The following is a 23,994-nucleotide window of genomic DNA, read 5'->3' on the forward strand; positions in this document are numbered from 1 at the left end:
ATTCCTCAAAGAATAAGCAACACTCACAATCAAACAATGAAACAAAACATCACACTCAATTTATGGTGTACCTGTGGTCATATGGGAAGTGAATTTCTGTAATACTATACTACAACTTCTTGTCAAACACCTGATGCAGCATGTAACAGCATAGTAGGAGCAACAAAAGGGGTATATGGGAAATGTTTTCTAAGTTCAACACATTTCAAGTCAGTGAATTTTTCATGGACACTACAAAGGCTGTATAGAAAGTCAGTAAGAATTTGAAAAACGTGTTATAAAAACTTTTAAACATGTTAACATTAAAATAATGTGTAGAACAACACATATTCGGAATTTATTTTAATCTACTTTTGCAAACAATGCCAGAGTTTGGAAAAGTCTACCAAACATATTATTTCTACATAGACGCCAGGTCCTGCCCATGGACAGCTACAATTCTAGGAGGGATTTTCTGTGTGTGTGTGTGTGTTAGCGCGCGCGCACACACACACACACACGCACACACACACAAAATGTATCTATATAGCTCTATACGCACACATATATATAAGCGAACAGGACAACCAAACAAAACAGATGTAATGACTACATTCACATGTCACAGCAAACGATAGCTAATGCTTAACTGTAAATGTGAAGGAAACTCCCGATTTATCCTTCTGGTAGCACAGGTGAAAGCAACAATGACATGTGGCTTAGCATTGTAGCCAAACTAGGTGTTATGGTTTGTTTCACTCCAAGCAAGCCACACATGAAGCGAAACAATGCTCTTCCCAAGATGTGCAAATAGGGCCATTCTTGAGAAAAACAGGGTGACAGCCAACTCAGTTTTTCTAAAAGTAGATCCACTGAAATTAATCAAACTTAAGTAAATTGAATAAATTTCAGTGTATCTAAGTAAAATTTAACTGAAAAATATCCATAGCTACTATGTGGAATCTTATTCAATGCACTGCAACAAAAAGAATTATTCCAAATTGCTCTCTGATTAGTATCATGAGCATAATCTTAAAATGGGAAGGTATTCTTTTCTATTACGATGATGAAGTACACTAAAAAAGCTAAAAAAAACTTGCATTACTTAATTAGAATCATACAACCTAAACAATTGCAACACTGCTCATAATAAATCTTCCTTACTATGAATTAACCATTGCAAATCAGACTTCTGCCTCTATGCAAGTTTCAGAATTGGAAGCAAACATTTGTGTTACGCAATTTAAACCCAAGGGTTGTCTACTTCCTAAAAAGTATGTACCTTTCCTGTTGGACACAGGATTGAACTACTTATGTACATTTCTTGGCTGTTCACTGCCTTTTGGCAGTGAAAATTTATAGCTGATGCTTACAAGATAAATTATTATGACTGTGTAGGAAACAACCACCACCAAATTGCTGAACACTGTTCAAAACTAGCACCAAAGAAAACATTACAGGATTTTACCTAGACAAAAGATGTTGGAGCAGTTAGGAGACTATAGTGGGGGTAAAAGAAAGGGCTGAGATAAGCAAGAGCAGGAAGACTAAAAGGAGTCCTCACACCTACAACCTAACAACAGCTACATGATTTCATGAATAATTATATTGCCATAGATGTAAGAGTTCCATCTGCTTTAGACACACACTGGCATGACAAAGAGATGGAAAGGGTTATGCAGATGGATACTGGACAATGTATAAGGGCTTGGGCAACTGGTTCTCCAAAACTGCTTCTGGGAAGACTGCCAACTTCCTTCTCTCAAGTGGTTGACTGCTGAACTTTGGAAGAATGATGCAGCTATGGCAGAGGGAGAGAAGCAAGGAAAAGGCTGAATCTTTTGCTTCTCTCCTCATCTGCTAGTTCAACCAGCAGCATTGCTTAAGACCTGCCATTAATTAAGACAGGCAAGAAAAGCACATCTGTAGGGAAGGTGAGAGATCCTTGTGAGGGTCTCCTTGTTTTTCACAAGGGTAGCAAAAGGAATTGCTGAGAGGATGAAGAAGAGACCAGATCTTAACAGCCCAGCCTAATAACCTTTCTCAGTTTTATTTCATGCCCAGTCCTGCTCCATCCCATACTAGCATTTCACTTCTCAGAATGACTTTGGAATTGCGATGAGTAGTATAGAGAAAATGATGACACAGTGTGTGGCAGCTAAGAAAAGACAAATCCCGTATTAAGGTGTCTGAAGAAGTGTGCATGCACACGAAAGTGCATACCAATAACAAACTTAGTTGGTCTCTAAGGTGCTAATGGAAGAATTTTTTTTATTTTGTTTCCATATTAAGGATCATTACAAAAGGAATTGAAAGCAAACTGCCAATATGATGTCTATATACTACCTCATTGATCAGAAGCACTATGCCTCTGAATATCAATTGCTGGGGAACACAAACAAGAGATATTGCAATCATCATAGGGTTATTGTTGTTTTAATGGTATTTAATCTCATGTAATTGGAGGTTGCTGTGAAGCATAGATGATTAAAGTGGAAACAGGAGGAAGCAATTTATAGATGCCTAGCCTGTTCTACTACAACAGAATAAGCTTAAAGTTTCACATACATGAGAAAGCATTAATAAAGACAGCCTAAATGGATCCTAGCCAGATGTGAAGAACATTGTACAACAGGGCTGTCTCACCTTCTGCCATCTAGATGTAGCTGGACTCCAGCTTCTATTGGCACCAGCCAGCACAGCAACTAGTCAGGGATGTTGGGAGCTGGAGCTGAGCAACACCTGCAGGGTCACAGGTCAGCCATCTCTGCTGTACAGAATGAAGCAGGTAAGCTCCCCTTATGTATAACGGGAGTGGAATCACACCTAGCATTAGAGCCTAGCATAACCAGCATATCAATGGTATTAGCTTAGATCCTTAAAATCGAGCAGAGCAAATATTAGACTGGGATCCAATCAATAGAAAAGACAAGTGATGTTTTTTTTCAAGTCCCTCCACTGCAAGGTGCCTAACCAGGCAATGGTGGTTTCCCCACTCAGACCCTGAGTAGGGCAAGGGAAGTAGGGGCAAGGGAAGGGGCAAGGGGCAAGGGAAATCCATAAGCAAAGTTTATAAACAAAGTTTATTCATAGCAAAAGTTTGAAATATGGGTCACACCAAGATGCAGCAGGGCAAAAATAGGACACACTAACTTTTAGAGATCACTTTCCCGTTAAGGAATACCAAATAGGCCACCTTACCCTCTCTCAGTCAAAACACCCAAGTATTTTTGAGCCTTAAGTTTGTAAACCCCATGTCCCCTCTCCGCCTTGAGAGTTCTCCTAAAGCTTTAAAGTTTAAAGGAACAGGCAGGCTTCCAAGAGGCGAGAACTCGTCTGCCAGCACTCTCCCTCCACCGCGAGAAAGCTCTCCCTGTTGACTTTCTGCCCGTCCTGCATAGAAGTCAGAGGAATTCTTCTAGAAAAAAACTGGCGCCAACCCTCGTGCGCCAACGAGAAACCTTCGCGGCATAGGTGAGCCCCGGGGAGAAGCAGCCAGGCTCGGAGCAGGATGAAATGACTTCACCTCGGGGCGAGAGAGGGAGAGCGAGTGCCAGCACCGCAGCCGCCGCTTCTGGGCGACCACCTCGGACCACGTACGAGCGAGGAGGCAGCGCTTCCTTGCCCCCACCCGCCCCGGGGCCCCAGGCCGGCGACTCCGGAGCAGCTCCTACCTTGACAGCCACCGCCGGGGCCGAGTCCACGACGGGCAGCAGCGCTTGCTGGGCTGGGGCAGACGAGGCGAGGTGCAGCACCGCATCCTCGTCGGCGACGGGAGCCGCCGAATGGCCGGGCCTGCCCTCCGCTTCCGAGTCGGAATCGGAGTCCGAAACTCCGTACGAAGCGAGCGCTGCTATGGCGGCCGACATCTTAGCAGAACGGAAGTGGACCATCGGCAGGAGGGAGGAGCCACGAGGAGCACCCGGCGGGTCCTGGCAGCTGTACAAAACAGCTCCCGTTCCCTCTCGGGAATAACGCGCTCGCTCCGCGACTTTGCCCAGTTTTAAATCGCAACATTGCTTTTAGAAAATTGCTGTAATTTTAAAAGCATCCGTCAAGAAGTCTTCGCCGTAGGTATCATTCATTCCAAGATTGGTTTTAAGATTACACGGCGTAGGACTTCCAGCAAGTATACAAATCCCAGCATGCAACCGACATGCCGACCCAGAGCCAAACATGAAAGCTTTTTCGTAGCTGAACTGGGCTGTATAAAGCGGCTCCCTGATGCACATTTATTTGGGAGAACGCTTCAGTAGGACTTCCGAGTAAATAAGCAGAGGTGCGGCAGCTGCAAGTATGTGAGAAGGAATGTTATGGCCTGCCATAAAATGGCTGAAGAGACGCAGTGCCCCATCGTTCCCCCTTCCACAAATATTCTGTGACACTTAACACTTCAGAGCTGTATTTCCCACCACCAGTAAACAAAGCTTGTTTTCTCAAGCAGCCCCAGAAGAGCAGATTCACGAAGCCCTAGGCTGCAACTCCACCACCTACCCGGAAGCCCCACTGAATTGGACTTACTTCTGAGTAGAAATCCTATTGAAATCAGTGGGACTTGCTCCCTAGAAATGGCGTATAGGATTGCGCTGCCAAGAGCCATGCAAGTTGTTTAAAAGGCTACATGTCCATTACGAGGACAAACTACGTATCAAGCAATGCATTGGCTCATTCTTGTGGCGCTCAGGAGGAACCACTGCATACCGACAACCGTGCGGTGTCATTTGTTTTATTATCCTGTAGCCTGCAAAGCACTTGATTTCACATTGCTTTAACAAGTAGGGCGTTTTAAAGCGAACAACAAGCTCTATATGCATGTTTACTTTTAAGTAAGCCCACTGAATTGCAGCGCAATCATAACCACAGCTACTCAGAAGTAAGACCAATTCTTCCCCGGTAAGTAGGGCTCTTGGCCCTGGGTTAGTCCCAGGTTAACTCACCTTCAGGTAGATTCCACGGAACTCAATGAGGCTTATTTCTGAATCGTGCATTTTAGGTGTATTATAGCCTAATCCCACGCATGCTTATTCAGAAGCAGGTCCCATTAATTTCCATAATTTGCTTTTTACGTGTATGCTTAGTTCACTTGCAGCCTTACTAAACAGTTAAGTCTCGCTGAATTTAGTAATACTGTACTGTCTTTCGATAAACATCCGCAAACTGCAATCCAATCCTATTTATATTTACTCAGAAATCCGTCAGGTGTGATGGATAAGGTTGGCTCCTGAGTGTAATAGGACTGCAGCCTCACTTCCTTTGTGCATCCTAGACTAGAGACGTCCCATAAGCTTTAAGAAAACTTCAGTGATAAATGTTCCAGAGCCTGCGCTATCAAGTACTGGCTCCTCAGCACTTTTCGCTTCCAGTCAAACACGTCTCGAAAGGAAAATGGAGGCGGACACAAAATATATAGGATGACCCTGGGCCATGAAAAATATTTTTCTCGAATAAGCAGGGCTAAATGCTGGAAAGAATTCGTATATAAGTGCGTCGGAACAGCCTCCAGCTCCGCCTCCCTTCGTTCTGATTGGCTGCGACAAGCCGGCTTGAGTAAACGCCGCAATAATTCTGGTGCCTCCTCCATCATCCTTCCCCCCCTCAAGAGAACAAAAGTAGCCTGTACCACCCGACATCGTGCTGGGGGGTGGCGAGGCAGGGGAGCCGGATGATGGTGGTGTCTCCCGACTCCCTTTCCAATGTGTGTCAAGGGATCTGTCGAGGACGCCAGTCAGGTGGTTGCGTAAACAACACCTCCACCTCCCCCCACCCCTTTACCATCCTCCACCCCCGATCCAAGAGAGAGTGCTGGAGCCGGCGGAGAAGCCCCGCCTTCGACACACACACACATACACACACGCGCGCGCCGCTGCGTGTCTATTGTGAAGCTTTGTGCGGGCGAAGCTCCGCGTTTTCTCTCCTTCGCAGTTTCTCTCTATCGGCCCCTTCTCTCCCCCCCCCGCCCCCACTCTCTCTCACGGATCATCCCTGCCTCCTCCCCCCCCTCCCCCCGAATTCTCACGAGCGCCTGTCCGCGAGGGGGGCGGCTATTGAGAGTTCGAACTTCAAACCCAAACGGACCCGGTTGGCACGAGCCCAACAGACACAGAAAGGGGAGGGGCTGAGCGGCGGCGGCGGCTGTGTGAAGATGTGAAGAGAAGGACGGTGCTGCTGGCTATTGCTGTGAGAACGAGCAGAGAGAGACGGTGAGTGCCCTGCTGCGGCCCCGCATTCACTGCAGTGCTTCCCCCCCCCCATTTCCCCCCTCCTCATTCCCGCCATCGCCGCTTCTCTCTCCGACCCCCACCTTCCCCGGTTTTCCAGAGCGGAGGGAGAGACTTCACCTCACCGATTCCAACCCGGAGAAGGGAGGGAGCCTCCCACCTTGTGCTGCTTGCCGCCGCCTCTGCGCGGCTTACGGAGGGCAGACGCAGGCGAGTGGGTCAGGGTCTTGCAGCCTCTTCTCCCTCCCCCCTCCCTTCCTCAGGTTGGGGTATGCAGGAGCTTCCGGTCGCCTTGCGCTCCTCGCCCCCCCCCCATGAGAGATTGGAGTTGGGGTCTCTGAAAGAAAAGGGGGGGGGCGAGGCGAGTCTGCTTCGGGAATCCTCCTCAAAAGGGACTGATCGTGAGGTTGGTTACTCACCGTCCCTCTGTTTGAGCTGTTTCCACTCCTGTGTACGTATCTATTATTCTAAAATAAAAGAACAGCCTTCTAAAAAAATCCGCCGCCCCCCCGTTTCCTAACTCATCCCACCCCATCTGTCCAAATTCCAACTTCTATCTTGTAAGATGCAAACTTGTTACTTTCTTGTTCCTGACCCATCAACCCACATTTTGACTAAGTGGTTAGAAGTACGAGGGCACCTTCTCGCCCCCCCCCCCCACCTTACCTTTGAGAGTGAAGTAGGGATCTTAATCTGCATTAGTGGTTCTGGATACCAAACCAGCAGATGGTATTTATTCTCGGCTAATTAACAGAGAGCAAAAGCCTGTGATCTAGTGTAATAAGGTTTCAGTGAAAAATGGAGGAGGGGACTGGGAAATACCCTTTTAATTTATTTATTTTATTATTGTGTTTCTATCCAAATTTGGGGGCTATTTTACTCTGGCATTAGCCCCAACATAGCTGCTGTTCAGCACATTGCTTATTTTATTCATTATCATCTTACATTTATATCATGCTTTTCTTCCATCCTGTATTCAGGGCAGTGTACATGTGATTTCCAAGTGATCATCCATCCTGGCACTGACCAGACATTAGACCTGTTCAGTTTAGGAACATAGGAAACTGCCTTATATTGAGTCAAACCATTGATCCATCTAGATCAGTAGCAATCTTCTCCAATGACTCACTGCCGCTCTCCAGGATTTCAGGCAGGGTTCTACCAGTCCTACCTGGAGAGGGTGGGGATTGAACCTGGGAAATCCTGCATACAAAGCAAATGCTGTACTACTGAGCTATGGCCTTTGCCTTAGCTTCAGCAAGGTGGCAGCCTCATGTTCTTTAGATCATATAATATGAATATTGTTCTTCATATTTGCCAGACTGCTGCTATAAAGTGCAGTAAAATATTAGGGAAGTTTTTAATGTGTGATGTTTTACTGTGGTTTTATAATTTGCTGGAAGCCTCCCAGAATGGCTGGGGCAACCCAATCAGATGGGTGGCATTAATAATAATAATAATAATTACTACTGTATACAGCCAGTATAACTGAAGTGGGCAAGAAAGTAATATAGGATGGGATGAAGAGTTGTAATGCTTTTCTTCTGGACATGTAAAAGTAAGAAAGGACCTCTCTTTCTCTCTAGATATGTTATAATAGGTGGTGCTATGAGAGATCATAACTACTTCATTAATTTTTGCCCCATTTCTTAAATCTAGCTAGAGACCTTAACTGCCTGGTAGTAGTCAAAGCATACACATTCTTCCCAAATGTATAAAATCTACTGCAAGCGAAGTAGATGTGCTTAGAGTATAACAATGCAAAAATGGTAGTAATCTAAAATGGTCTAAATGCCTAATTTTAAATAAAACTAAGCTTATAGTGATAGATCTAAATCAGTTCTTTCAATTGCCTTTAACTCTTTTAGCTGTTAATTTCTGGCATTTTACATAATTTTGTACTAGTTTGAAATTAAAAATAGTGCAAATATGAGGTATTGAATTTGACATTTTATTTTGAGTGCTTTTAAATAATTCATGTATATAAGAACTTTCGAAAGCCAGTGCTGGACAATAAGGTGATAGAGGTATCTCATAAGTTTTTTAATCCATAAAGCATAAAATATTTATATGAAAATAGGCTCCCTAGTAATATTTTGTTACATTTCTAGGCTTTTTCTAATCTTTTGCAGAGTCTGAGAATTGCAGAGACTAAGTGTCTGTGATGTTCTTATTTTAAAGAATTTGAAATGTGATCTGCCAATATTGGATCTTGCATAATGTACTTCAGTTGCATTGAATTGCTTCTTCCTGTAAATTAGGTTTTAAAATTTAAAACTTTGTCTGGAAATAGATGTCTCAAACTGTGTATTTAAAAAAGAGAAAACATTTCTCAAGGGCCTATTTGCAAAAAAATTCACTGATACTACCTTTGGGTCATTATACTGCAGATGTTCCATCATATGTGAAGCAAATGTAAAAATAAAGCTAAATCTAGACATTCTATAATAGATGATAAAAACCTGATTGTAGGTATAGTCAACTTAATAATAACAACAGCAAATATATATCTATATTAGCACCCTACTGGCTTTAGGTAATAATGTAACAGATTTCTTTTGAACATAACAATGCACATACAGAGGTCTCTTGTTTACGAATACCAGTGTTCAAAAATATCATGCTCGGAATGTATCTTTGAAAACATTGGTCAGATACCCCATTCAGAAAACTATTTTATTGAAGGCTCTATTGCTTTTATCCAGCAGCACTGGGCATGAGATATATAATTAAGTTGAAATGTGTGAATACAGTAGTGCACTGTTCTGCAGTAGCATGCATTTGCTGTAAACGCTTTCAAATATCTGTTTCTAGTTTTACCATCAGTGAGGTGCAGTGTGTGTGTGTGTGTTTTCAGAGTGAGTCTATGAACAACATAACCAGCATTTGTATAAAACCGAGGGAAATAGATATATGTGAAGATAGCCTTGTCTGATTTAGAATGAGTCAATACAAGAGGAATATTTAGAACAGTTCAGTTAGAAAAGGTGCTCTTGTTACCATTCTTGTCTCAGGAAGAGTTATTTGCTTTAGACAAGCAAATGTGTGGATTTTTAAAATGCTAGTTGTCATCTAGTATATTATTTTACAAGCTTGAAACTCCAAAGGTTATGTCCAGTGGCGGCTGATAATAGAGGATGTGGCATATAAACTGATTGAAGGTGAATGGTAAAAGGAGGATCAGAAGCATTGTAAGTGGTTAATACTGTAAATCATTTGAAAGCACAGTGTTTCTGCTAACCATATGAAGCTAAATTATCCTACGTAAGTGAATCCAATTTTCTTTTTAAGCTGCCCTGGGAGGGCTTTGCAGCATATATGTAGTTTAAATAAACAAATTGAATTTGAATACCGACTGGCATGTGTTGGTTTCATTCCTAAGGTTTCTTCTTTAATTATCTTTTAAATGCCTAATGTAGTTGCCAGTTCTTGACTTGGTCACAGAAGATAATACCCTACTAAGTCACTCTTGTAGGGCCCCCATTGAAATCACTGGATTTCAAGGAATACATTCTGGAATATGTACACAAATATTACACACCCACACCCACACACCAATTATATTTGGCAATAGTTTTTCCCCTCCCCATTCAGTGGGATGCAGAACTTGTAAGCACACAATATGCATGGAAAGAAATGGACATCTCATTGCAATTTGTTTTATACAGTGGAGTGAAATGCACTGGGATAAGATTTTGGAAGAAAAGTGGGGCAAGCTGATGAAAACCTGATAGAATGGTTTGAGGAAGGCTGATCTCTGTGTTTTGTTTGTGACAAGCTGGAGGTAATAAGAGTGCAGTGCCTGTTAATTTATTCTTCTAAATCACATTTATGCATTGTGTACAGTCTTTTTTATACATTTCCCCCCTTTTTGTACATCTTGGGTATAGATTCCATTTCCCCCGTATGTTAAATCTGACCAGCCTGTTGGTTTGACATTATCTACTGGCATGTCAAACTTCAACATGAGAATCTTCAGATGAGAAAGACTTTTCTAGGCTTCTTGCTTGCTATAAAGTTTTAAAAATGGAAGACATACTAGATTACTGTACAATATTACCACTAACTTTAGTTGTTTTATATAATGACTACCTGCCAAAGAATAGCATTGTGTTATACCAGGGGCGTGGAACCTCCAGCCATGGGTCAGACATGGCTCCCCAGCCCTTTCTATTTGGCCTGTCAGACCAGTTTGGAAGAGCCATGCCCACCACCCATCTCCTTTCTCCTGGAGGGAGAAGCAGTTTTCATTGAATGGGAAACCATCGCTGTTTGAAAGCCCTTTTGCAGACAGCCCTGTACTGCTCCTTGAATCCCTGGTTTTCTGAGGTTTGTAGAGCAGTGCAGGCCTGTTTGCAAAAGGGCTTTCAAGCAGCCCAAGTCCTGGCAATGGGAGCTTCAAGGCACAGCATCACTTGACATCATAGTGATGTCAGGTGATTCACTTCGCAGTTGAGTGTGGTGCATTTAATTAACATATCTAATATCCCACGACCAAACCAAAGTCTTAATACATATGGTAAAATAATCAACTGAAATTTTAGGGCTTAGGTATGATCTGAGATTTATGTGTATATAATTTTTTAAAATAATTATGCATTCCATTTTGTACCAGCACTTTAACCAGAATTCCTCTGGAATAATTTTGTTTCATTGCTGGAGTTCTTCATTCTGCCCATTGTTGTGTTAGATTCTGGGGTAAATCACTATTTACTGCTTTAGTGTACAGAAGTTAAAAAGGAGGGGAAAGCCAGTAGCTTTTTTGATTGGGTGGGGGTGCTGTACATTTTTATTTGTAGTTTACCATCCCAGAGCCTTCTCACAGCAGCATACCAGACTTGTGTCAAGTCAGGTTCTCAGAAGTCGCTTGGCTAAATCCCTGAACATATTGAGTATTTTAATATTTATTCTGGCTACGTTCTTGTTTTTGTACAAAAGGAATACATTGTCTGGATTGTGTACAGGTAGTATAAATCAAATAACCTCCTTAAACATGCTAGTTTAATCAGCAGTTTTCCAGCACATATTTTACATTTGCACAATGATTTCTTGCTGTCACATGCAATTCCAAACAGCAATAATGTCTAATGAAATTATATTTCATAATAACTGCATACAAAAGAACAGTTTTAATGGGAGGGGCATATACATTTTGAAAACAAATTATGTTTGCTGGATAGACATCAACTTTGGTTATTCTGATTCCAAGCAAATTTGTGCATTTTGAAAGAACTCACTACCACATAAGTCTGCTTGAGAGAATACAATCTTTAACACTCCAGTTTCAAGGAGATGAATGTCACTGTTGTAAAATTGGCGTATGCATAGTAGCGCCCCATATTTTTGACTGAGTTGGAGCAATACTCTCAACTCCTGTCTGCATGTGTCTACTGTATCTGAGATACTCCGATCATAAAATCATAGAGTTGGAAGAGACCCTGAGAATCATCTAGTCCAATCCCCTGAAATGCAGGAATATGCAGTTGTCCTACACAGGGATTGAACCTGCCACATTGGTGTTATCAGGCCCACACTCTAACCAACTGAACTATCTACTTGGTCAATGGCATCATAGCTTTATTTATTTACTTCCTAAATTTATATTTTAGCTTTTCTGCCAAAGGAGGCAGGGAAGCAACTCACTCCAAGGAAGGAGGTCCTTTAAGTAATACTTCCAGGCCTTTCACTCCACCATCAACCAGTACATAACCATTACATTTTCTGATCCCTATAAGAAAGCTATGTAATAGATATAGCTTCTGGAATAAGGTGGAATTTCTAAATGACTTCTGTCATTGCCTGAAGGTTTACAGCCAAGTTAAGACATAACTGCATTTTCAATAATAGGCACAAACATCTACAGGATCTACATAAAGGATTTCAAAAACTACAGTAACTCGGTTTACAAACCTAATCCGTTCCGGAAGCCCGTTCTTAAACCGAGGCGCACTTTCCCAAATGAGGCCTCCTGCCCCCGGTGCCCTTCCACCATTTGGATTCCGTTCGTAGACCGAGGTAAAGTTTGCAAACCGGGACACTACTTCCGGCTTTGCAGAGTTCTATCTCCATTCTCCTCCGGTGAGCTGTTCTAGCAGTTCTCTCAACCTCCCTGGAGCCAACTGGGAATGACGGGAAGCCCTATTGTGCTAACAGGATTCATTGCACTGGTGGCTTCTGCTATCACAACTATTGAACATCAGTAGTTGTCACCTACAGCTCCCAGCTATATCCTATCTCTAGCGCATTGTTAAGGATCAGCAGCCTGTATTGGAATGTGAGCTTTTCTTTTCAAATACAGTGGTACCTCAGGTTAAGTACTTAGTTCGTTCCGGAGGTCCATACTTAACCTGAAACTGTTCTTAACCTGAAGCACCACTTTAGCTAACAGGGCCTCCTGCTGCTGCTGCACCGCCGCAGCCCGATTTCTGTTCTCATCCTGAAGCAAAGTTCTTAACTTGAAGCGCTATTTCTGGGTTAGCGGAGTCTGTAACCTGAAGCATATGTAACCTGAGGTACCACTGTATTGGTTAGAAAGCTTCCTTTGCCCATCATCACCATCTGAAGCAGCTACTTATCAATAAACACAAATTCAGGAGCTAGCCCTTTCAACTGATTCAATATTAGCCTTGTCCTCATATTTGCTCAGGTGATGCTATCATGGGGCAACATAATTGGCAGTACCATCAGGGCCTAATTAATTTGCCTATTTTCTGTGTGATACATGTTATCATGTGCCAGCAGTGCCTTTCTGCCTTGACATGAATTGGACATTAAACATGTCAACACTCAGAAACCAGTGGATGAACATGTCTGCTAGGTATTCTCTAACCAACTTCAAAGGTGTCTTACACAAAAAATTCAGTATGAAGCAGCTGAATTGGAAATCATATGAAGATTTCACAGTTCTCAAATTTGAATTCAATAGAGACTGAGTAGGTAGTGTACTACAGAAAATAAGAAATCCCTCCTCTGATGTTGAGATGTATTTTTCAATTGTGAGTAAGTTACACACACTTTGAGTCTTTTTCTTGCTTTACTGGATCTCACTTTCATTTGTGCTCTATAATCTGATATTCCTATCCCACCCTTCTTGTCACATTATCAGTTTTGCTGCCTATCATTTTTATCCCATGCATGGGACTTAGGTTTACTTGGTGCATTAAAGACACCACAGCACACATCTCCTCTTTTTAAAAAGCCCGATGTAATCATAAAATAAGATCACAGCATAAGAGTAACATAAATCCCATATGTCAAACAGGATGAATTAAATCCAATCCAAATAACCAAAGATTAAGTAGACTTGAGACGTCCTATTTTGAGATGATTAAAACAGATGGAGTGAGGGATCTCTTAAGCAAGGGGCAGGTGTCAATAAGATTCTTCATTACTTACATGTGGCTTCACATGTAATGAATTTTGTATACAGATAGCATTGTATACAAAATGATTTGTATGCTCCCCAAATATAATTAATAATTTTAAGGATTAGGACTTTTTGCTTTGGAAGATACAAATCCTTGAAATACACTCAAAATGTATCCCCCCCCCCCAAGCTGGTGGAGTTATTTTGGACCCCTGCAGCTATTTGAAGTACGGTAATCATAAATTTTGTGCAGCAAACCTGACCCCCTTAATACTCTGTGTGCTCCTCAACAACTATGGAGACTGTTGTCCCATGATGTTTTTGTCTCCTTCCCTCCTTTGTATTTAATCCTCCAACATTGTAGATGGTAGCATTGAGATTATAACTTTCTTGTAAAAAAAAAAAAAGTAGTTGTTTATATATCTAGCAGGTGGAAAATATAAAAAATTCACTGAAAGTCATGTTCATCCATCTCTTAATCTGAAAAATGCCAAAAAAGCCAGTATATTCTAATGTGTGAAATGCAGTTGTAGTCTCAGTCCAGTTCCCAGTGGACAGGTGTTAACATAATAATTTACACCAATTACATCCTTGCTGACAATCATTTGTAGAAAGGTCAAAGATTAAATAGTTTTAAATTAACCTTTCACTTCTAGATGTGACCGTTTCCTGGCCAGAGATGAGACACAAGTGATTGCAGTGTATGCTTTCCTATAATGAAGCAGTACCTGTTTATGCACAGAAGACTATTTTGAGAGTGTAAAATCAAACACCCCCTGGAGTGTTATTGGTAGAAGACAACTGAAAAGCAAAAGGTAAGTTAAGATAGATGGTACAAACATAATGTCTGATCTTAGACACGTTGGCTGTGATCTGGTAAACTGAATTTGAATGCAAGGTTGAGAATACCTATCTTCCAGTACAGTATAGAGAGAATATAGTATACTTTTCCATAATGCAGTGAATTCTTATAATTTGGATCAGAATTCCAGTTTCTTTGTTTGAAAAATTGCTTAATTAAATGGTAATTCTATAATTTATCTTGCACATCCCATTTCCTCTCTACCAGTGAAATATTGATTATAATTACTAATTTTAATGTCAAACAATGCAAAATTAATGGGCTTGAGGCAGCTGTCATTTATCTCTGGAAGAGGTAATGTGCAAGCTGCCATTTCCTAATCATGATATTCTTGAAAGTTTCCAACTTCTTCTGCTTGCTGCCTTCCATCTCAACATCAGTTGCCTTGTGTGCAGTTTTTTTAAACACCGGGAGTAACTTGTGTGCAGTCTTTTAAAGTGAAGGTCTTAGCAAGGTGTGCCTTATTGATACTGTGATTTATTTATTAAGGGTACTGAAGTTGGCAAATGGAAACTTGAGAGACAAGACCTTGAGTACTAAAAAAGGAGTTCTAGCAATAGATCAATATAAGTTAAACTGTTTTCCCATGGTTTCCATTTTTTTTAATTTTAGAGATGCTCTCCCATAGACTAAGGTAAGAACCAAAGCCCTTTCATGTTGTATGAAGGAGAAATGATGGATTGAGAACACTCTTCTAAGAATTGGAGTCTTACTTTCTGTGGATTCTTGTATTTTTTCAGATGATTAATACCCCTATTGAAATCTATATTTCTTTGAATAGTGTTCCTCTGAAAGCAAGTCTTCTGCAACTGTATTTTCAGCCATCAGAGCAGCAGGGGGAATAATGCATTCAAATATGAAATACATCAAACCATATTTGATTTGTTGCTTAGCAGCCAAAGCAAATTATGGAAATTGAAATCTGAAACAGATTGAACATCATGATAGCAAAAGAGTTTCACTTCTGTTTGTACCATCGTATTAAATAACACAATTTCTGTTCTGTGGGCTTTTTCTACACTTTAGCAAAATTGTTCTGCTGATGCTTTCAAAATACTCTGTAGAATGAAAGTAGTGTTATAAAGCTCATGTCTGGCTTACAACATCTGAACAGATGAGCACATTAATTAGATATATCAGTAGGAGATATTAGAAGATTCTCAGAATGGTGTTTTAGGGAATGCCTTGAAATTTATTTAATTTACATTCTATTTCAACATATACATTGAAAAATATGAAAATTACATATTCCAATCTTCTCATAGCTTGCAGAACTATTTCATGCTGCACATCTCCTCCTTACTGTTGGGGATTCCTCCATTAGGCTAGATACAGGATATCACAATTGAAGCAATGTGAAAAGAAAAGTTAGAAATCTAGTTAGCTATATTTTTTAACTTCTGCTGCCTTTTTCTCTGGTGATTGTCAGCAGCAGTCTAAGAAACCAAGATTCAAGAGTAATTGATAATTAACCAATGCTTCCAATCCAAATTGCTAATTACTGGCATATTATGACTGCGATGCAATTTTGCAAATAATTATTGAGTGAGGACTTCTGCTATTACAGTGCAGTCCCACTATTTTGAAATATTTTTGTAATTTCTACATTAGTTCTTTTAAGTCAACTGGGGACAATCTTAATAGCTTTCTACTGTCTTCCCAAGTCAGGACCAGCAATACAATGCTCAAGCAAGGGCCAGTACTTTTAAAGGGTGGATAGAGACTGTAAGTTTACAGTTACTGAAGTGCTCTACCGTTGATACACTTTTGCATCCCACTCTAATCTTTTCTTTTAATTATAATTTTAAAGGCCTTGTGGGTCAAACTTCTGTATTTGGTCTTAGTTCAATAGTTCAATACTTAGTTCAATACTATTCATGGTAGGAAGTCTTGGCATTCATCAAATGCTACCTTTTGGAACTGTCACTAGAGATAAAACTGCAACTACTGCAGAACAATTCCCTGGATACCTGTCTGCCAAAATTCCATCTGTGCCCGTTGGCCCCAAAAGCTTAGCAACCTCTACCAGAGGTTAAGTGTCCAGAGAGTGAAACAGCAAAAAAAACACCCCAAAAACCACACACACAAACCAAAACAAACAAACCAAAAAACCCCAAGACCAATTTACATGTCCATATTGTCTTTTTATAAGAATCAAAGAGATAGCTGGTGTCGATCTTAACCTCCACACGTATATGATTTTGGATGTAGCCTAATTTGTTTGTACATGTTGAAGGAGTGTCAATAAATCAAAAAGGGACTGGAGAGGGCTTTATAGCAGTTGGTGGTAGCTGAACAGCTCCCTACTTGCCATCCTTTCCTGTTATTCTGCCTATTATAGACTAAATTACTTTTAGTCTATAGTGTGTGATATGCAGGATTTGAACTATATGCAGGATTGCAGTAGTGGAATATTTGTATAGGTCTAGTTGCTGCAGTACAAAATTGTGAGTTTTAGAGGATGTGTGCTGGCATTCAGATAGATCCTAGATCAGGCACCTCCAAACTCAGCCTTCCAGATGTTTTGGGACTACAACTCCCATCATCCCTGTCCACTGGTCCTGTTAGCTAGGGATGATGGGAGTTGTAGTCCCAAAACATCTGGAAGGCCGAGTTTGGAGGTGCCTGTCCTAGATCATTCTTTCCTACCTAGAATTTTCCCTATCCAGGCACTGAATATCAATATGTATGGCTATTGTTTGCATCAAACATACTGCTTTTCAGATACACTTTTGAACGTATCACTTTGTTCTGGAGTGCAATCAGCTGATTCAGAATTACTTACTGTATATGTTAATTAATCCACTGTGATATCAATTCTAGCCATGTCTCTAATGGAAATAAAGTTTTTGAATTTTGGGGATGAATCTGCAAGAGCTACACATGACAAGCAGGATTCATTTCATACTATTATTAACACACAGTGAATTGACATTAAAGGAAACTCATTGATATTAGAACAAATGAAACAATTAAACACAATTTAAACTACAAACTAGAAGAAATGAGAATTGTATAAACTTGCCATACTAGAATAGACACATACATTTTATTCATAGCTGTGAAAATTCTGTTCAACTGTGTATAGCTATTTGTTCTCAAACTATGCATTATATGGGGCTCCCTATACATGGGTGTTACTCAACTAAGTGTTACTCAGAGTACACTCATTAAAATTAATGAACATTAATTTCAGTGCATTTACCCTGAGTAAAACTTAGTTGAATGCCACCTGGGTTATTTAAACTATACATATATACAAATATATGTATGTGTTTTTGTTTAAAACAAACATGGCTTAGACAGACAGCAAGCCTTGGGCCAAGTGTGGCTGCTTAATTCTTTCATAGTTTTTTGGTTCAAAATCCCCAAGCTACTTCTACCCCTAGCTTGGGAAAGGTGAACTTTTAGCTGAAATGGTAAAACAGTTCTTTCTGTACCCTGGGTGGTAGCCACCTTCCTAGACTGATTTTGCTTTAAGAAGCACATGCAGATAGGGACAAAACAGGGAACTCTGAAAAGTGTAGTATGAGTCTTAAGATGTAGGCAATTTGAGGTGGCATACTCTGTCCTCATCTGGTGTTAGGCTTAGATCTGATTCTACAGAACTGTATAAATTCTTAATTTCTAGTTCATTCTGACTAAACTACTGTCAGCAAAACTTTCAGTTAATTATTCAGCAGCTGTGAACATTTATCATCTTGTTAGATTCTATCATATACAATTTCTTGCTAAAAGATTGAGGTCTGGAAGGGAGGGGTGATTGTTCTTTCGGCTGAGGATTACATTGTAAGTATCAAATGCAAAGACAGGTTGCGAGAAGTACAAGTTTGATTAACAGTTTTAAATGTTTTAGTATAATCAATGGAATGTTTCTAATCAATGGAAGCTAAAAGACTAGAGTGAAAATCTAGTTAAACCTAGGTTTAGAAAGTACTACTATTTTGTGTTAATACATGTTGAGTGTAGCACATAAGTGATGACAGTCATGTCTCAGTCTTTTTATAAAACATAATAGGGAGGATGGACCTAGACAATTTTAGGGGATAATTTTTATTTGTTTGGGGTAGTAGAATGCCCCAGACAGATGCATAAATATTATGTTGGAGAGAAGCACTTTAATATACTTCCCTGAAATAGTTTTTGTTTGGAAAACCATTTGGGACACTTTAATCCACTATGGGACATCTATGGGTGGCACTGTGGGTTAAACCACAGAGCCTAGGACGTGCCGATCAGAAGGTCGGTGGTTCGAATCCCCACAACAGGTGAGCTCCCGTTGCTCGGTCCCTGCTCCTGCCAACCTAGCAGTTCGAAAGCACGTCAAAGTGCAAGTAGATAAATAGGTACCGCTCTGGCGGGAAGGCAAACAGCGTTTCCGTGTGCTGCTCTGGTTTGCCAGAAGCGGCTTAGTCATGCTGGCCACATGACCCGGAAGCTGTACGCCGGCTCCCTCGGCCAATAAAGCGAGATGAGCACCGCAACCCCAGAGTCGGCCATGACTGGACCTAATGGTCAGGGGTCCCTTTCCCTTTACTCCAATATGGCAATTCTTTAACAGAAACAAAAAAGTACCACAATGGCAAAACATTAGTAGATTTAGTGAGGGTTTTGTGTTTTTTTACCCTAGGTTTTTTTTGTTTACAGAATGAACATTTTGAATTACACGTGTCTGAAATTTGTGGACATTGGCTGCAGCTGTGCAGGTGACCATATCCTAGTAGCTCTGCTTCTGTGTAAATTCTGCAATGAAAAGTGACCCTGGTGTGACATTCAACCTAGTTTTTGTGGAAGAAAGTTCAATCACCCAACACAACTTTTTCTCCACTCCTCCCCTGTCCCTAAATGATTGTAAATGAGAGCTGACTCACACGATGCATCTGCTGTTTGGCTGTAGGTGGGGGATTGAATGTTTAAGTGTCCCCACATAAAGATGCTAACATTTCAAAGAGAACATTAGGGTTGGAATTCTTCTCCTTGGGCAATGAGATCACAATCAAAGGATAGGCTACCCAGGGAAGCAAAAGCTTTGAACAGAAGGGGTGGAGCACACAGCATTCACAGGAAATGAACAACTTGGCACAGAACCACAAAATCTATTTAAAAAGGCAAAAGATACAATAATCATGGCTGTGACCCACTCACAACTAGTTGTGGTTTGGCAAAGAAATATGATTAATAAACATAAAACACTTAAAGATTTGATAATCATCACAATTGGGGTCAGTAGAGACTGGGTGTGGCCAGGTTGCTGCAGAAAATAATTGTTTCTTTAGCTGCTTTTTGTTTCTTTGCGTACCGGGCAAGAATAATTGGATTTTTCTTGTTCTTTTTTTGAATGCCTAATGTTCTGAACTGCATTCTTAATAGGTTATAACATGACTATCATGCTTTCCTGAGCCTTTCATCTTCATTTTGCTACATTGCACTTCTTCCCACAAACTTGTTTATAGCTCTGTGTGTGCGTGCATGTGTGCGTGTACACTTACACTCTTGTACGCATACCCATATGTTTACGGATGCATCTGTCAGCTGCAGATAGCATTTCATGTGCCTGAGAAAAGTGTTCTTTGACCCACCAAAGCTTATGTCCAAATACTTGTTCGTCTTGAAGTTTCACTGGATAGCCCCCACCCCCCAGGATGAATTCTTGGCTTTTTAGACTGCTGTTGAGTCACTAATGGAAAATCTTTAAAAAGAAGGATGTGTTCCAGTTTTGAGTTGGTACACCAAGTACAGAAGCATCCTTATACACCAGCGAACCAAGAGGCTGGCCATGTGGTACTGTCTGCTCTTATATTTTGCCCCAAGCTTCTACTGTAGATATGCCATTCTCTGTTTTATCATGGCCATGCTAGACATGTACCTCCAGGGTGAGCTGTGTTATAGCAATGACAAAACTGTTCTGTGCCTTCCAGCAGGGATTCCAAACTGCTCAGGCAGATAAAGGCATGCAGTTAAATCTTGCTTGTAATGCATTGAAGGTTTGGCCACAGTCAATCTGTAGCTGAGGAAAGTCTTGCTGGTAGAGAGATAAGATTTCTGAGAGACCTCTACAACAGCTAGTATCCTCCTAGATGTGTCTATCTGTTTGCAGCTCTCTCTCATTCTTTAACCTCCTGTTAGACAAACTTGCCCCAACTGCTGCAAAGGTCTGGGTTGTGCACACTTGATTTTTATATTGAAGAAGGGAGGTGGAGATTTTTAGACCTTGAAGCATATTGTGCAGTCCGTGGATCAAAACAACTGTGCTGCTTTGGTTATTTCCCTTAATAGACAATGTATTTTGTGCTCTCCTCCTTTTTTGTTATTGTAAAAATAAGTTGCCACAGTTGGTGTTCTTTGCAGACAAAATCTTTGGATTCAACCCAAAATCACCAGCTCAGGTTCTGAGTAATAACAACACGTGCTTTATTCCTTGTTATTGGAAGGCATGGGGGAGAGAGACAAGAAAGCAGTTTCTATTAAAGAAGCTTTTATGATGCAGGGAAGAGGGCATCTAGAATTTGTCACAAGAAGGTAAACAATACTACAAATAAGAGAATAAACAAAAATTATGCAAAATCATAATACATGATATAGAGCCAGTTTTTTCTGAAGGCAGCCTTAGTTTTCACTGCCAGCAACAAATAACAGATCTTGCTTTCTGAATTCTGGTTAAAGAAATAGCTGCTGCTCCCCTGCTAAGAAAAGCAAAAAAATCTGGGAAACTTGCCCCAATCCTTCTTTTAGCCATACAGAAGATACCACATTCTTCCTTTAGCCATTTTCGTGTTTGTGGTCTCTGCACTGCTGGAAATGTGCATATGTAAAGCTACCTACTTGTGAGTGTAGGTCGCTTTACGTGGGTGGTTCTGTGGGTTAAAGCCTCAGCGCCTAGGACTTGCCGATCGCATGGTCGGCGGTTTGAATCCCCGCGGCGGGGTGCGCTCCTGTCGTTCGGTCCCAGCGCTTGCCAACCTAGCAGTTCGAAAGCACCTCCGGGTGCAAGTAGATAAATAGGGACTGCTTACCAGCGGGAAGGTAAACGGCATTCCGTGGGCTGCGCTGGCTCGCCAGAGCAGCGATGTCATGCTGGCCACGTGACCCGGAAGTGTCTCCGGACAGCGCTGGCCCCCGGCCTATAGAGTGAGATGAGCCCACAACCCTAGAGTCTGTCAAGACTGGCCCGAACGGGCAGGGGTACCTTTACCTTTACCTTAAAGCTACCTACAGAAGTGTGTGGAGCTTTAAGAACAAGGTATTTGTAGCCCTGGGGAATAAGATGGATTATTCTTTGTGCACAGATAATGTGTAGAGTAATAATTATATTTCTGTGGAAATTTTGAATGTGGCAATATTCAATTTGCTGATACGGACATCTATATCCTTTATTCACAAGAATATTGAATCCTATGCCATAGAATGTGTATTTCTGGCCATGCAGCAACAAGCTACTCCAACTACTATGTTGGTCATGGAACACACATTCACTGTTTGATTTTGTTCATGCAGAAGCCTTATCTTTGCTGCTCTTCGTATATTGATGTTCAGTTTGCATATCATGGTTACCACCTCTGTTGACTACAGTACTGCTTTTTCTGTGCAGGAATGATTTCAGTCATTTGTAGGCCCTTTGTTACCATAGTATCATGTCCCCTTACTGCTGCTTCCCTGAGCCTGCATTGCTGTACTACTGGTTCCATCTGTTCATTGTTGTTGCCACTAGAGAGGGTGGGTTCAGGTTCATCCCTCAATACTATTACAGCCACAGTCAAAGTTCATATCGGAGAAGTAGGCTTGGGGGAAGCAGGGAAGAGAAAGGAAAGTGGCTAGAAAGTGCAGCATTGTCCTTCAAGTCTGGCCTTTCACTTGTTCCTGCATACTACCCCAGCACAGCCTCTTATTTATCAAGCAGATCCCAAATGGAAGTGGGAGTGATTCCTAGGGGAGGGAGACAGAAATGGTTGAGTCTTTTTCCTGTCAGTGCTACTGGAGTCTTTTTTAGTTGCACCATGAGGCAAAAGAGAAGCAGGAAGAGGAGAAAAAGGGCTAAGCTTGGGTTGTGTAATTGTGCTGTTAAAGCATGCACACAAGGATAAACAAAAATGGTGGCATCTAGGTCTAATTTTGAGGGTTGCAGTTGGCAGTGGTTCAGTTTGTGTGTTTGAATGAGGCCCCTGACAGGTGTACAACCATGCCAGCTGCTGAGGAGAAGATGGCCCTCATGCTTCTTAAGGAACCCCCCCCCCACACACATTATTTATTTATTTAGCCCCACCCATCTGGCTAGGTTGCATTCTGGGCAGCTTCCAACAAGATATAAAGGGACACAACAATTATTAAAAGCTTCCCAAAATAGGGCTGCCTTCAGATGTCTATGAAAAGTCATATAATTGTTTGAATTTTTGACATCTGATGGGAGGGCATTCCACAGGACAGGTGCAATTACCAAGAAGGCCCACTGCCTGGTTCTTGTAACTTCACTTCTCGAAATGAGGGAACTGCCAGAAGTTCCTCAGAGCTGGGCCTCAGTGTCAGGACTGAATGATGATGGTGGAGGCACTCCTTTAGATGTATTTGCACCTAGCTTTTGACAACTTACAACCAAGTGAAGATGCCTGGGTGCCAGGATGGCGCCTGACATCTCCACCATCTGGAGGTGCATGCCTGTGGGTCATTTGATCTGGACCGTTTTTACACGCTAATACCCCATCTTGTAGAATTCTATCAGTTATATTTTATCTGCATAATTGAATTTCTGGAACCAAAATGCTTTTTCTGTGCAGCCTAAGCAAAAGCAGTCACCATTAAGAAAAAGAGGTCAGAATATGCCAATATGTATGTGGACTCTCCATGGATTTTTTCTTCTTTAAGTTCTGAAAGCTCTTAACCTAGCTCAAGGTTGTCATCTGAACTAACCCGATATTTAACTGAGAATCAATCATAATCAGTCTGTCATATGAAAAATAAGACTTTAGAGCCATCTTGCCCCAAAATGGCAACTAGACATTCTGTTTTGGCAACTGTAACTCCTTTTAAGGAGCCATTTGGTGTCTAGGTTATATAACACTGTCCTCAGGTATATAGGGCCAAACTGTTTAGGGCTTTAAGGGTCAACACCAGCACTGAATTGTGCTCAGAAATGTACTGGAGCCAGTGTGTGTGTGTGTGTGTGTGTGTGTGTGTGTATTAGGACTGGTGGTATGTGCTCCCGGCAGCCGCTCTCAGTCATCAGTCTAGCAGCCACATTCTGGATTAATTGTAGTTTCTGAGTAACCTTCAAAGGTAGATGTACATAGAGTGCATTGCAGAAATCCAAACAGGAACATCTCAATTTCTTCCCCCGCTCCCCAATCTTGAGAAGCTGAAGAATCTTAATTTTTCATATATGTGGAGCATACTAAAGTTCTCAGTTTTTTGAGGTTGCAAATATATGTACAAAATATTGGTGTGAAAATCAAAACCTACTTATAGTGCTTCTTAACATTGTCATATATACTATGTAATTCAGTGGTACTAGATTTGTTCCTAGTAACAGCCGCAGTGGCGGATGTTGGGCTGTCAAATTTCAACAGCTCCTTCTGGAA

The 23,994-nt window shown here is 41.3% G+C and overlaps 2 protein-coding genes across 10 annotated transcripts in view; one reads left to right on the forward strand and one right to left on the reverse strand.

Annotated features, from left to right (window-relative positions):
* CDC40 (cell division cycle 40) overlaps positions 1-23,994 on the reverse strand; it is an 86,151-nt gene that overhangs the window by 32,719 nt on the left and 29,438 nt on the right. Inside the window, exons 1-2 of one of the 6 annotated variants that reach the window (XM_083433767.1) lie at positions 3,654-3,870; positions 2,626-2,746 (exon numbers count right to left, since the gene is read on the reverse strand). The exons of 1 other annotated variant lie outside the window; for it this stretch is intronic. Coding sequence is in view for 2 of the 5 variants with exons in the window: in XM_083433764.1 (XP_083289890.1) it covers positions 3,654-3,872 (219 nt within the window). In the remaining 3 variants the exon portion in view is untranslated. Of the gene's footprint in view, positions 1-2,625; positions 2,750-3,653; positions 3,881-4,916; positions 5,484-6,322; positions 6,468-23,994 lie in introns of those variants that run through there. 4 more of the 6 variants (XM_083433768.1, XM_083433769.1, XM_083433765.1 and 1 more) reach the window with 4 other exon arrangements.
* The window catches only part of WASF1 (WASP family member 1), a 41,693-nt gene continuing 23,516 nt past the window's right edge, over positions 5,818-23,994 (forward strand). Inside the window, exons 1-2 of one of the 4 annotated variants that reach the window (XM_083433772.1) lie at positions 5,818-6,179; positions 14,220-14,378. Coding sequence is in view for 1 of the 4 variants with exons in the window: in XM_083433771.1 (XP_083289897.1) it covers positions 19,074-19,131 (58 nt within the window). In the remaining 3 variants the exon portion in view is untranslated. Of the gene's footprint in view, positions 6,180-14,219; positions 14,379-18,166; positions 18,215-19,072; positions 19,132-23,994 lie in introns of those variants that run through there. The other 3 variants (XM_083433773.1, XM_083433771.1, XM_083433774.1) reach the window with 3 other exon arrangements.

This window comes from Podarcis tiliguerta (assembly GCF_965153285.1).
Source record: "Podarcis tiliguerta genome assembly, chromosome: 3".
In the NCBI taxonomy this organism is placed as follows: Eukaryota; Metazoa; Chordata; class Lepidosauria; order Squamata; family Lacertidae; genus Podarcis; species Podarcis tiliguerta.